This window comes from Nyctereutes procyonoides, unplaced genomic scaffold (assembly GCF_905146905.1).
Source record: "Nyctereutes procyonoides isolate TBG_1078 unplaced genomic scaffold, NYPRO_anot_genome, whole genome shotgun sequence".
Classification (NCBI taxonomy): domain Eukaryota; kingdom Metazoa; phylum Chordata; class Mammalia; order Carnivora; family Canidae; genus Nyctereutes; species Nyctereutes procyonoides.
Genome location: NW_026575135.1, coordinates 24,661,651 through 24,675,764, shown reverse-complemented (window position 1 = coordinate 24,675,764; position 14,114 = coordinate 24,661,651). Strand labels below are relative to the sequence as shown.

General features: G+C 43.2%; 1 protein-coding gene across 2 annotated transcripts in view; it reads left to right on the top strand.

Annotated features, from left to right (window-relative positions):
- The window catches only part of ACO1 (aconitase 1), a 58,947-nt gene that overhangs the window by 31,597 nt on the left and 13,236 nt on the right, over positions 1–14,114 (top strand). For both annotated transcript variants that reach the window (XM_055302346.1, XM_055302347.1), the window contains 11 exons: positions 1,251–1,320; positions 1,453–1,636; positions 2,375–2,514; positions 4,208–4,379; positions 4,989–5,089; positions 6,001–6,117; positions 7,303–7,462; positions 9,439–9,574; positions 10,500–10,584; positions 11,376–11,532; positions 12,569–12,693. In XM_055302346.1, the coding sequence (XP_055158321.1) occupies positions 1,251–1,320; positions 1,453–1,636; positions 2,375–2,514; positions 4,208–4,379; positions 4,989–5,089; positions 6,001–6,117; positions 7,303–7,462; positions 9,439–9,574; positions 10,500–10,584; positions 11,376–11,532; positions 12,569–12,693 (1,447 nt within the window). The remainder of the gene's footprint in view (positions 1–1,250; positions 1,321–1,452; positions 1,637–2,374; positions 2,515–4,207; positions 4,380–4,988; positions 5,090–6,000; positions 6,118–7,302; positions 7,463–9,438; positions 9,575–10,499; positions 10,585–11,375; positions 11,533–12,568; positions 12,694–14,114) is intronic.

Sequence of the window (14,114 nt, the reverse complement as noted above, 5' to 3'; positions counted from 1 at the left end):
TGGCTTGTTCCTTGTAGTTAATAAGCATTAACTACTTTTTTTTTTTTTTTAAGATTTTATTTACTTATTCATGAGAGACACACGGAGAGAGGCAGAGAGACAGGCAGAGAGAGAAGCAGGCTCCATGCTGGGAGCCCGATGTGGGACTCAATCCCGGGACTCCAGGATCAGGCCCTGGGCTGAAGGCAGGCGCTCAACCACTGAGCCACCCAGGCATTCCTAAGCATTAACTACTAATTAATGAAGTCTAACTTGAGTCTTAGCTATTAGTTTACTATCTTATTCTTTGTTCACTGACTACATAGTATACAGTTTATGAGTGCCTTCTGTATGCCACATCAGCAAAGTTGTAACTATGGTTTATTTTACCTTCATGATTTGATTATAAAAATCCTGGAGAAGCTTCTTCTTCTTCTTCTTCTTCTTCTTTTTTTTTTTTTTAAGATTTCATTTATTTATTCATGAGAGACACAGATAGAGAAGCAAAGACACAGGCAGAGGGATAAGCAGGCTCCCTGTGGGGAGCCTGATGGGGGACTTGATCCAAGGAGCCCAGGATTACACCCTGAGCCAAAGGCAGGCACTGAGCCAAAGCCAAGGATCAACCACTGAGCCACCCAGGTGCTCCCCTAGAGAAGCTTCTTTGATGCCCTGCTCTGCCTGTGTCATTCCTGATGGACTAAATGACTTTGAGTAAACCTCATCATATAATCTGTGCTTTATAAATGTTCTTGGGTAGCACCGTCCTTCTCTGAAATCTCTGCCCAAGAGCTAGGAGATGGTGATTCTATAAATGCCTGGGCCTCCTGGCATTGCTGGTTCCCTGTCTCCCAAAAGAAACAGATGAAATTGCCAGCTCGGAGCAGCCCAGCTCAGAGAGGTGTAACGAGGTCACCTATGGGAAAGAAATACGGGAACAAGAGTTCTTTCAATATCTAGGCTGCTGTTGTCATCATAAATGTCTAGAGTCTGTTCCTAAAAGTCAGGCTTTGTAATTAGATTAGTTTCAACTTAAATTCACTTAATGTGTGTTACTCACCATGTTTAAAGGTATTGTAGGGATCACTTGAACCAAATAATAATTATTCTTTTTACTTTTGCTGATTCCCTCTCATTTCCCATGTGAATGAATGCATCAGTACCACACAGCAAGCCTGCAGACAAAGTTGCCAGTTTGTTCAACACCCATAAGTTCAACTGGTAACCTTTTAAACCTTAAAATTTATACATTTAGTTCTTCTCTCTAACAGGACAGACAGTTTACAGAAGAATCAAGACCTGGAGTTTGAAAGAAATAGAGAACGATTTGAATTTTTAAAGGTATGAGCAGAGTTTGGTTTCACTGGTTGTTTCTTTATATATATGGGTACAGCACAAAGAGAGGTGCCGAGGAGATGGGCCACATAGAAATGCATCAGGTTTTAATAGTGTTCTTTCCATTCTCAATCCTAGTGGGGTTCCCAGGCTTTCCTCAACATGCGGATTATCCCTCCTGGCTCAGGAATCATCCACCAAGTGAATCTGGAGTATTTGGCAAGAGTGGTATTTGATCATGATGGCTATTATTACCCAGACAGCCTTGTTGGCACGGATTCGCACACTACCATGATTGATGGTTTGGGTGTCCTTGGTTGGGGTGAGTATTGTTCCAGGATCCTATTCTGTATATGCTATTTGTATATGTGTGTAGCTTGATTTACACTAATACTGTGACATCCCGGGAGCATGACTTTGTGTGATCACACATATCAAAGAGGTATTTTTGTGTTTTGTTTTTACTGCTCTATTTCCAGTGCCTAGAAAAGTACCTCATGCCTAGTAGGGACTCAAAAATAATGTGTGGAAGAATGAACTGGAATAAAGGTTAGGGACATTAGAATAAATGCAAATCACTGTAGCTGTTTGTTAAAAATGGAGACTCCCAAACCCCATTCTCCACTTGGTATTGAATCAAGGCGGTTTTGATACAGGTGTTCTGGGGACCACATTCTGAGAAATACTTGTTAAAAATTATGTAGAGGGAAACAGAGGAAAGATAACTATTCTTTATAGACCCCAGATCTAGGGGATCCCTGGGTGGCTCAGCAGTTTAGCACCTGCCATTGGCTCAGAGCGTGATCCTAGAGTCCCGGGATCAAGTCCCACATCAGGCTTCCTGCATGGAGCCTGCTTCTCCCTCTGCCTGTGTCTCTGCCTCTCTCTCTCTCTCTCTCACTCTCTCTCTCTCTCTCTCTCTCTCATGAATAAATAAATAAATAAAGTCTTTAAAAAAAAAAAAAAAGAACCCAGATCTATGCTAGTAAAACCTTGTAACGGGGTTGAATTCCATAGTGAAGCACACTGAAAGCATCCTTGTGTCATGCTGGCTTTGCAGGAGTGGGTGGTATCGAAGCAGAAGCGGTCATGCTGGGTCAGCCAATCAGCATGGTGCTCCCCCAGGTGATCGGCTACAGGCTCTTGGGAAATCCCCACCCTCTGGTAACGTCCACGGACATCGTGCTCACCATTACCAAGGTAATGATATGCTGCCTCTCCCGTGGTCTCGAACAGACAGTGACAGGGAGGAAGTGGACGATGTTAGGAAACAGTATGTTGATGATTTTTAAAAAGAGATGAGATAAAGGGACAGTTCTGTGGCTATGTGTTAGACAGTTATGTTCATTTTACTCTTCTGTGACTACATGGATCCTTTACTTTAAAAAAAATATATTTTGAAAGTGTGACAGAGTTCAAATACACAGAAGTTAAAATGACATTCGTAGGCGCCACCACCTAGATTTAACAGATGGTAACATTTTGCCGTATTTGCTTCAGAGCTCTCCATGTATGTATATTTTTTAAGAAATAAAATGAAATATTTATGGCCTAAGCCATCCTCCGCATTCCTAGAGATAACCACTTTCCCAAGGTGGTATGACTTATTCCCAGGCATGTGTTTATACTTTGACTACATTTTTCCACATGAGTCTCCCTTATGTGTAAATAACAAGCTGCTTCTGTGAATTTAATGTCTGACTTTCTTAATTCCCTTCTCTGTATTCAAAGTTATATTATTGTAACAGATGTTTCTCCAAGCTGGAAATAGTGTTTTTTTTTCTTTTTCTTTAGCTTTTGCAAAATAATCTTTTTTTGTGATTTGCTTTGCAAAAAGGAGAGCCATTTCATTTTGCAAGATTATTAGAAAAGTGAAATTATTCTGTTATCACAAACATTCTTCTATTATCACATATCTTTTCTGGTTATATATTTAGGAGGCTTGGAGTGTTAGGGATAGCTACTGTCCTGTTAAAGGCCAAAAATGTTTCTCTTTGATTTGATCTTTATGGACTTTGGAATTGCATTTATTGGAATATTGTAACTTATTGTAGATGTCTGTGCATTGATCCTCACATGTAGAATAATGTAGGACTTGCCCATAGAATTTAGCAGAAGCCCACATAACCTCAAGAGCCCATCCTTCTGATTGTCCACATGGTTCATGAAACTGGCTTCATGCAGGGCCGCATCAGCCACCAATGCCTCAGCCTTGGCAGATGGCATGTCTGGAAAAGAGATGTGAACCAGACTGGCTGGATCTTTTGGTTACATTTCATTTGCACTTGTGTTCAGGAAATTTGTTCATTATAACCCTTGAAAATAAGCCTCTTATTTACTTAACTAGTGCAAGATCATTCGAGTTGGAAAGAATTTATTTAATTTTTAGCACTTCCAGTAACTCATTAGAGAGGAAAAAGTCCTTCTCATTTTGGAAAACTTTTATCAATGTTACTTGTGTTTAGGGCATTACTTTCTCTTTTTCTTTTCTTTTTGGTAATAACTGTTTTGATATAATTTTAGATTTACACGAGAGTTGATGTAAATACAGGTAATACAGAGAATCCCTGTTACCTTTCTCCCAACTTTCCCAAATGTTAACATCTCACATAACCATGGTACATTAATCAAAATGAAGAACGCTGGTATGACACTAAACTAGAAACTTAGCCAGTTTTTTCAGTAATGACCCTTTTCTGTTCCAAGATCCAATCCAAGATTCTGGATGGTATTTAATTAACAGAATTTTTTAAATTTTATTTTTCAAAGTAATCAAAACTATGCTGGGCCAATTTATTTTCTATGTTTACTCACCAGGCTAATTTATAAGAATGACAAAGTGCATTTTAAATATAGGTTATGGAGTCTCAAGGTTTTCTCTTGTTCTTCTCAGCACCTGCGCCAGGTGGGGGTAGTAGGCAAGTTTGTGGAGTTTTTTGGGCCAGGAGTAGCCCAGTTGTCCATTGCTGACCGCGCCACCATTGCGAACATGTGTCCTGAGTATGGAGCGACCGCTGCATTTTTCCCAGTCGATGAAGTTAGCATCAAATACCTGCTACAGACGGGTAAGTGTGCAGCCCTGTGCGAGCAGAACGCCCTGTGCAAAGTGCATAGAGCTCTGAGGATCCAAGCGCTGCCTTCCGCCTCTGCCCCTTGGAGGATACAGGGTCACATTCACAGTTTTTTAGGGTTTTTTTTTTTTCTTTTCTCTATGGAGTCAAAATGATTATTGGGATTTCACAAGATATGACATAGACACAACGGTTTGGCCAGTAGAAAGAGCTTAGGTGTTCTGGAAGCTTAGATATTTGTACTGGTCATCTACTTGTAGTTATTTGACAGGAAGCAAGCGATCCTAGTAATTAAGGTGTGCTTTGACAATTAACTAAGCCTGAGATCCCCTGAATGAAGGATGATGACCAAAAGGGGAGAGGGGGAGTATTAACAGGTAGGACCAGAATCTTCTTGAGAAGAGCCCAGATTGGTTGACAAACCCCTAAAAAACAGCATCAGCCAGAGTCAGAATGTGAGACTGGAAGTTGAAATACCAGCAGAGCTTTTGTTGTTTGTGTGAATGCAATGCACCTTACTTGTATAACTGCTAGTGGAGGCATTAGTTTTCATCACGAAATCCTAATGTCTGTTACTGGTTATTTCTTAAAATGTCCATTTAGGTCGTGATGAAGACAAAGTAAAGCGGATGAAAAAGTACCTTCAAGCTGTCGGAATGTTTCGGGATTTCAGTGACCCTTCTCAAGACCCAGACTTTGCCCAGGTACGAGAGAGCGTGCATTTCCTCTTCCTTGAGGCTCTGAGCCTCATCGTGTGTGTGTCTTCCGAGGGGGTGAACTTGTAGGAAATTAGTCACTGCCAAGTCATCACAGAACAATAAGGTTTTAAGAGACTGAAACCATCAAAAAGATAAGGAATTATAAATGTAAAATAACATCTTCCTTTCCTCCTGGCCATTAGGCTGAGTGTGCCCCCTTTCGGACCTGCTAGTGTGGAAGACCTTTGAAGAAGGACTTCACCAGAGGGAGGAGGGCTGCTTGAAGGCTAATCTCCTCAGGGTAGCTGGAAGAGAAATGGAGGTTAAGCAGAGCAATTCATTCTGGTTTTTCCAGTGACTTACCTTCATTTCTGGGGGGCAAACTGATGCCACATTTTTCCTGACAGGCAAGCCTGGAGGGGGTAACCTAGATGTGAGACCCTGGTTTTTTTTTCACAGTCCACCAAGGGAAGGGAATAGGCAGTGAGACCCAGGCCCGTTTCCTGGCATCGGTGACTAAATAGTGGCATCCTACCAAATCATTTTAGCAAAAAGTATGGTGGTTTATGTATCATAGCAGAAAACCCGTCTCAAACTCCGTGTAGCATTAAAAAGGCTGTATCAGCTGCTTTGCAAAGAGGGATGCATGGAAAATGCTGGCCAGCAGCTAGGTCCCCACCCTGATCTCTCCAAGAGGTGACAGAACTTCCTGCCTGTCCCACACCACTGATGTGCCCATCCTGGTCTTTGGAAGTTCATTCCTTAAGTATTAAAAAGGACATTGACTCCTTGTGTATGGATGTGGTGGTTTAGTTTGTCTTTGTGGGTGTGGTATCGCTGGCTCCCTGGTACCACTTGCGTCTTTTCTCGGAGAGTATGCTGTCCGTTCCTGAGCTCCTTATCTTTTGGGTGGACAGGTGGTGGAACTAAATCTGAGAACAGTCGTGCCTTGCTGCAGTGGACCAAAGAGGCCTCAGGACAAAGTAGCCGTGGCCGACATGAAAAAGGACTTTGAGAGCTGCCTTGGAGCCAAGGTAGGGGCCGGGGAGAGGCAGGTGGAAGCCCTCCCCGACCTGGCCCCACACCCCGTTCCGTAGAGCCCATACTTCTTTTCACCCTCTGATGAGGAAGCTTCCCAGAGCCTGATGCTGAGGGCATTTCCTCTCCATCCTGAAGTCCTTTGAGCCTCTCCCGTTAGCCAAGGGCCACACAGCTTCCTTGAGCACTTTACCATCTTTGAACACAGCTCAGCCCGCCTCTGTGAAAGCAAACCCACCCTTCATGTGACTCTTGTCACATGGTTCACTTGACTTGCCCTAGCTCTTCTGGCCAGTGTACTTTTGTTCACGCCTCACCTCCATCCACCTGCGTGTCTCCTCCCCTTCCCAGCATGTCCGAATCTCTTGGCCCCTCCAGAGCATGGGCTCACATCTCATGGCAGAAAACCATCCATCCCTCATTTGAACTTTCATGGCCCTTGGTCTGGAACCCTTTGATGGCATCCATGTTCTTAAACTTACATTGCTGGTCCTTCATTTTATTTGCATGTCTGATTTCCCTTATTAGACCGTATGTTTGAGTATAGGATTTGTGTCAGAATCACCTTTGTACCCACAAAGTACCTAGCATGACATCTTGTATGCAGTAGATTTTCAATGAACATTTCCCCAGGTGATGATTAAGATTATGTGATGAGTTTTATCCTTGGGCCACTAGCATGACACCAAATGTTCAGCTGTACTTTATTTGCCTCATCGATCATAACTCGTTGAATCTGACCAAAAATGGCACATTTTTCTAAATTTCCCTCATGTTAGAATCTGTGGCCATGGTTTACATTCATGAAACTCCACAATAATGTCATCGGATTTAATTAGACTAACTTGGAACTAAATTTGTAGTTTTAGCATTTTCGAGATGAGAGACAAGTAATTGTTAATAGGACTTCAAAACAGAGTAAGATTCAGAAATGATGACTGCTTTTTATAAAGATTTAAAAACAATAAAGAGGACTTTAATTTTTCTGTAGCATTTCAGAGTTCAGATATTTATATCTCAGCCAGTGACTTTTGTTAAAAATTGGCTTTTAAAATTATAGTTACCAAGGTATTTATTTTTCTTCTAAAGTGAGAACATTTCACTGTGTGTGTATGTGTGTGTGTGTGTGTGTGTTTGTGTATGCGGGTATATATATATACAATTTTTTTTTCTTCCCATAGCAAGGGTTTAAAGGATTCCAGGTTGCTCTGGACCATCATAATGACCATAAGACGTTTATCTATAATAATAGTGAATTCACCCTTACTCATGGTTCTGTGGTCATCGCTGCCATTACTAGCTGCACAAACACCAGTAATCCATCTGTGATGTTAGGAGCAGGTGAGTGCATGTGAATCCCTCCCCACAATCATGTGGACACATGGGTAGAAGTCTTTCAAGACACAACCCTGGGGTTTCCCTGAGTTGTACGTGTAGTTCCCTGAACCTTGTCTTTCCCAAATGCAGAGATTATTGGCCCAGTAGTATTTATATAATAAGTAGCATCCAAAACAAAGTATTTAAAGTAGAATCTATAATGCATACCAGTCCTTAGAATTAACAGAAAATAAGTAGAAGAAAAAAAAAGATGACTTTCTGGTAAAGTTTAGAATCTTGTGTCAGACTCTAGAAGAAAAAAACTGTTTTCATATCACAGATTGATTAGCCTCTAAAAAACCCTCAATAGGCCTTTTTGTACTGCGGATTTCAGTCTGTCTTAGAAGTATTGTCAGGTGCATCTAAATTAGGGCACAGGTCACCAGTTGATAAAACTTCCTCAGATGTTATGCAATTCTGGGCAAGTAGTTAATATTTACATACGGAGTTTTATTAATAGAAGAGTGTTTAGTGTCCACTTTTTTTTTTTTTTTTATCATTCCCAAGGAACTCTTGGGAGTTCCAAAGATCATCATCAGAGAGTTCTTTTTTTATAAAGTGCACGAGTACATAGGGAAAACCTTCTTTAAAAAAAAAAAAATATTTTATTTATTTATTCATGAGAGACACACAGAGAGAGAAAGGCAGAGACACAGGCAGAGGGAGAAGCAGGCTCTATGCAGGGAGCCCAACACAAGACTCGATCCCAGGACTCCAGGATCAGGTCCCGGGCCAAGGGCCAAAGGCGGCGCTAAACCTCTGAGCCACCCAGGCTGCCCTGGGAAAACCTTTGTCCAAGAACTCATCTGTTGATACCTAAGCTTTTCTTATCTGGAGCAAATGAGTTTCCTTAAGACAAGTCACCAGCTTATCTATAGCTTTTTGTGCCTTTTTATCCACCCCCCCCCCCCCCCGCCATTTCTTTCCAAATTCTATGATACATCCTAAGAGAGCACCCATTGTCTCTGTAGTGGCCTCTGTATTTGCTAAAATTCCAGTAGCCTGGGGCCCGTAATTTTCTACTTTAAAAAAATACCCAGGGACAAGATTTTTACTCTAGACTGTGTACTCCTTACCAGCCAGCACACAATTCATATCCTTTAAGAAAGGGCCCAACCAATTAAAATTTTCATCCAAATAAAACGTAATTGGAAAGATTGTTTTTCCCTCCAACATTTAAAATTTACTCTGTTAGCACATTGCCAAGACCTGGACCTCCTGACTGAGGCATGACAGTGACATTGTTTGTCATTTGGGTCACCGAGGACTGCTGTACATCAAAAAGGGTACAGTTTACGTAGCTAAAATTGACCACTGTCTGTCTTGCTCGGGATGATAGGAATTGTCACCATGAGGAGAAATCTTTTCTGTCACTTTTCATTACACCACATTTTACCAAAGAATTAGGTCACCCCACTCAGGAAGGTCCTGGGATGCAACGTGTGGAGTAAAGCTTGCTTGCTATGGGAACTTGAACTCTGAATTCCCTGACTTCTGTGCAATTAAAACCCCAAACTTAATGTTGCATTAGCGTGGATTTTCCATAGCAAGTTACAAATGGAAGGTTCTATGTTTCATATATATTTTTCAAACATATGTTACTGCCTATGTTTCTGATTAAAAGCTCATCCCAAACAAACAAACAAAAACTTACTTTGTAACATATTCCTAAATGTTTTTAGGTTTATCTCTTTAAAAAAAAAAAAAAGGCCTCTCTCTTTTCGTTCCCATGACTAATTTTGAGTTTACCGTGTTCGCATAGATGACTTTGGGCCAATGAGCTTTTGATTTCTGCGAGGCGACAGAAAGAGCAGAAAGCACCATTGGGGCTTTGTCACATCGGGGTAGGAGATGCAGAATGAAGGGGCAGGCTCTTTCCTGAGCTATCCTGGCACCTAGAGGGGCAGCCACCTCACATTGTCAGTGTTTACATTGCACAGGGTTGTTAGCAAAGAAAGCTGTGAATGCTGGCCTCACGGTGAAGCCTTACATCAAAACTAGCCTGTCTCCTGGAAGTGGGGTGGTCACCTACTACCTGCGAGAAAGCGGAGTCATGCCGTATCTGTCCCAGCTTGGGTGAGGAAGAATTTTCTTTTACACCATTGCTTTTGTTGTATTTTATCCCAGATGTCTCTTACTGTATCACCTTGTAGCATGTGTCAGCTTGTCTAATTAGTCTTGGTATCTAAATAGTCTTGTCAGACAGTGAGCAGCACTTACATTTCAACAGAGTAGAGGCCTCCCATTGACGGTTGTGCTGGTTGTTCATCATACCACGGTGCCCTTGAAGGGCAAAGCAGGGCTGAAGCCAAGCCTGCGCTTTGGTGTGGCGCTGCACCTTCTAGAGGAAGGGGTGCCTTTCCTCAATTGACAGAGGTGTGCTGTGGGCTAGCATTGGCTCAAAAGCCGAGAGTCTGCTCTTTGGTATGAAAATAATTACCATGGCTAAGAATGTTCTGATTCCTTGGCATAAACGAGTCATTTGTTACCAAATGCAATTCCTGCAGTTTCCCCACTACTCCTAATTTGGTTGAGAAAGATTTTACTCATTTGTCTCCTAAAAGTCAGTGATACAATGGGATGATACAATCAAAGTAGTGAATAGAAAAAATAAATGGCATATGTGATTTCAGCTTTCGGAAAGTCTAGATCATTCAGTTAGGCTCTTTTTTACACTTTACTCAAAAAGGACTCTAATTGAATGATCTAGAATGGACGAAGAGTATGTTAAAATGCTCCACCTGGCTGGCTCAGTTGGTAGAACATGCGGTTCTTGACCTTGGGGTTGTGGGTTCAAGCCCCCATGTTGGGGAGTAGATTGTACTTAAAATTAAAAAAATATATATCTAAAATGCTCCTAAGAATGAAAGCTTTATTGAAACAGTACTAAACTTATTCCCCACACTGCTGTTCTCTTTAATTCAGTGGTCTCTAGAGCTGTCACCAGCAGAGGGGCTCGCTGAGCGTCACTTTCCGTCTGTGCTTCTCTCTCTGCGTCTAGGTTTGATGTGGTGGGCTACGGTTGCATGACCTGCATTGGCAACAGTGGGCCCTTACCCGAAGCTGTGGTGGAAGCCATCACGCAGGTAATTGCAGAGGAGCCCGGAGGGCTTCAGAGCTGTTGTCTCTTTTCACACAATGTGTGACCGAAATGCTGGTCATCTCCAGAAGGTCCAGAGAAGCAGGGGTTGTGTTTAGATGTATGGTCTTTGGAGGCAAGCTGACTGGCTATCTACCTTGTGCCTCAGTTTTCCCAACTGTAAATTGGAGATGATAGTAGTCCCTGTTTCACAGAGTTGGAGCATGGAGATGATAATGGACATAAAAGACTTTGAGGAGTGCCTGGCACACGAGTGCTCAGCCAGTGCTGGTTTTCATGACAGACAGCTCCACAACTATTTGTTCTTGGTCATCTGAAACTGGCTCAAAGTCAGACATGTCTCCATGCAAACAATGCAATCGAAACTACATTGCACTGGTTTGATTTTTGTTCCATAAGTCCTGTAGCATTGAGAAACAGTATTTGGGTTGCTTCGCGTGAATTACAGAATTAACATAGGTCTGTGTGGCTTCCTGTAGCTTTCAGCTGTTTGGACATTTCCTTCTATCCTCAGGCCCCAGGCAGCCAAGTAACCAGGATGCTGCCTTCTGGCCCACCTGGGATTTCCTCGGGAGCAGAAACATGTCTCTGTCCTTTCACTCCGTGTCTCCCCAGGGACACCCGTGCATGCTTTTCTCCCTGCAGGCAGAGGACCAGGTGCAAGCCATGTTAAGGAGCTCTATCCCCAGTGACGGGAGAGTTTAGCAGGTGGCATAAGATGAGAAGCCTCGGCAGCTCCTTCTCTGGGTGACCTGATTTTTCTGTTGCCGGCCACAGGGAGACCTTGTAGCTGTTGGAGTACTGTCTGGGAACAGGAATTTCGAAGGTCGAGTCCACCCCAACACCCGGGCCAACTATCTAGCCTCCCCGCCCTTAGTGATAGCGTACGCGATCGCTGGCACCGTCAGGATCGACTTTGAGAAGGAACCACTGGGTAAGGTTGCGTTTGTGCAGCTATGCTTGTTTGTTTGTTTTTTTTTCCAGTGAATTTGAAGATATCACTGGAGTAAAGCAGAACTAAGATAGAACTAACAAAGATAAGGAGAGTCTGTTCTTTTCTCTCCCAAACATGACGAAGACGGAACTGCAATAGTCAAGAATCCACCGAAGGATAGGGGACAAGGAAAGGAAGTAAATCCAACAAGTCATAGAGAGCCTGCTATCCTGGCACCTCCCCCAGTTCTTCTCTGTCTGGCTCCTGCTTCTGTCAAATGATAGGCACTATCTTAACGTAGCCGCTGTAGGAACTCATCAACTTCCCCAAAGCCAGAGAAATGATGCTCTGTTTCCTTTCCTCTGGAGGTCTTGTGTCCTCCTCGCTCCATTCCGAGTAGATTCAATAATATGAAAACAGTGCCCCTTAAATTTACTTTCAGGAAATCACAACTAGAGTTCTAGTTGATCCTCGTTCTATATGGATTCGATATTGGCACATTTGTCTGTTCACTAAGATGTATTTTAACCTCCAAATCAATACTGGTCATGCCTCCACGGTCATTTACAGCCCCGCACAGAGGGGTGAATGCTGTTTTTCTACATTTTTGTGGTTTGGGTGATTTCACTTTTTTAAATAGCCCCCAGGCATAGTGCCGAAATCCTGTCTAGTACGCATAAGCCCAAGAAGGCTGTGTGGTGTGCCCCTGGGAGGCCGACTTTGTTCACGCCTGAATTGAGTGCTGTTGGCTGTGACTTCAGTATTAACTCATCCACAAGATGTATTAGATAAGGCGTCTTTAAGCAGAAGCACACATAAAGCAAGATCGTGTATTGATCAGTTGCCGAAAACGTGACGAGGGGCTCTCAGGAGCCTAAGTCATGCTCCCTTGCGCCAGCAATTCAGGCTCCTCTACATAGCACTTGCGTGGACTTTACAGAACATTACTACCACAGAGAACGGGATCTGGCTGGATGTGATCATGAAAAGGAATATTAAATGCAGTTTTTCTCACTAATAAACTTGTTTTCCCCAGGGGTCAATGCAAAGGGACAACAGGTATTTCTGAAAGACATCTGGCCAACGAGAGATGAGATCCAGGCGGTGGAGCGTCAGTACGTGATCCCTGGCATGTTTAGGGAGGTCTACCAGAAGATAGAGGTGAGTCCCCGCCCACTCTGCCTTCCTGCGTCCAGGGGACAGCCATTGCTTTGTGGCATGTCGGAGACCCTGACGCTGATGGGGGTGGAAACTGAAGAAAGTAGCATTTCTTTCTTTAGATAGCCTAGAACGTGGTTCTGTCATTTTCTTCTGTGATTTATATTTTTGCATACCCCACACTCCCCAAATGTTCCCAGATTTGGCAGCAGCCTCAAGAAGAGAGGCCTCAGCTTGTGTATGATTCGTAGCCAGCTTGCCATTACCCCTCCCGCCTCAGACACCCTGGGTATCGTGTCAGTTGTGGTGGAGGATTCCCCGATGTCACCATAGAGTGTCACTGAGGTAGAGTTAATTGGTTGAATGTGCCTTTCAGAATGATGTGGAGGCTAAAAAAAATTTAAAAAGCCAGTCAGGAAAAAGCACCAAACTACTGAAATAAATAAAATATGCATTTGACAAGTAGAAAATATGTGAAGCTCAGTATTGTTTTCTGAGACCCTTGGATGTTATTTTTTTTCTTTGCTTTCTGTGTTAGGTAGACCTTAGGAATGCTGACTGGGGCACTTGGGTTTGAAATAAGAAAGCAGACTGTCTGGGGAAGAGGGTCACGCACTGTGCCCTCCCACAAGTTGCTCATCGGAAGTGGTATGAGCAAGTTTGCTGAGCATTGGGTTAAATGCATTTCTCCAAAGGTGGAGGTCATGGCCCCGTGAAGACAGTTCAAGCTGCCTTTAACACATAGCAGCTGTATTAAAGCTGTCCATGTGACAGTGTCCATGTGACCTGGTCATCTACTTCCCCAAATCTTCAGAAAGTAAATCATTTCCCCTTTGGTACAATCTGGATTATTATTTCATAAGTTACATTATGTATATGGATTAGTTATCTATTGCTGTACAACAAATTATCCCAAAACTTAGAAACAGCATTTATTATCTCATGGTTTCTGTGGATCAGAAACCCATGTGTGGCTTAGCTGGGTGCCTCTGCCTTCACAAGGCTCCAGCAAAGATGTCCTTTGGTGCCGCAGCTCATCTGAAGGCTCATCTGGGGGAAGATCCACTTCCATGGCCACTCACGCTGTTGTTGGCAGGACAGTGTGTCTCACAGGCTGTCAGACAGAGGGCCTCGGTCCCCTGCTGACAGTTAGCTGGAGGCTTCCCTCATTGCCTTGCTGCGGGGCGGGGGGGGGGGGGGGTCTCTTCACAGCTCACAGCATGGTACTGGCTTCCATCAGAGCAAGCAGGAAAGGGTGAAAGAGACGGAAGGCAGTTTCTTCATAACCTAATCTTGGAAATTAATCACTAAGTTCAGCCCCCGCTTAGCAGGAGGCAACTACTTAAGGGTGTGAATGCCAGGAAGGTGGGGGGCAGGTCTGTGGGGCCATCTTGGAGTCTGCCTATCATGGTGCACATGTATTT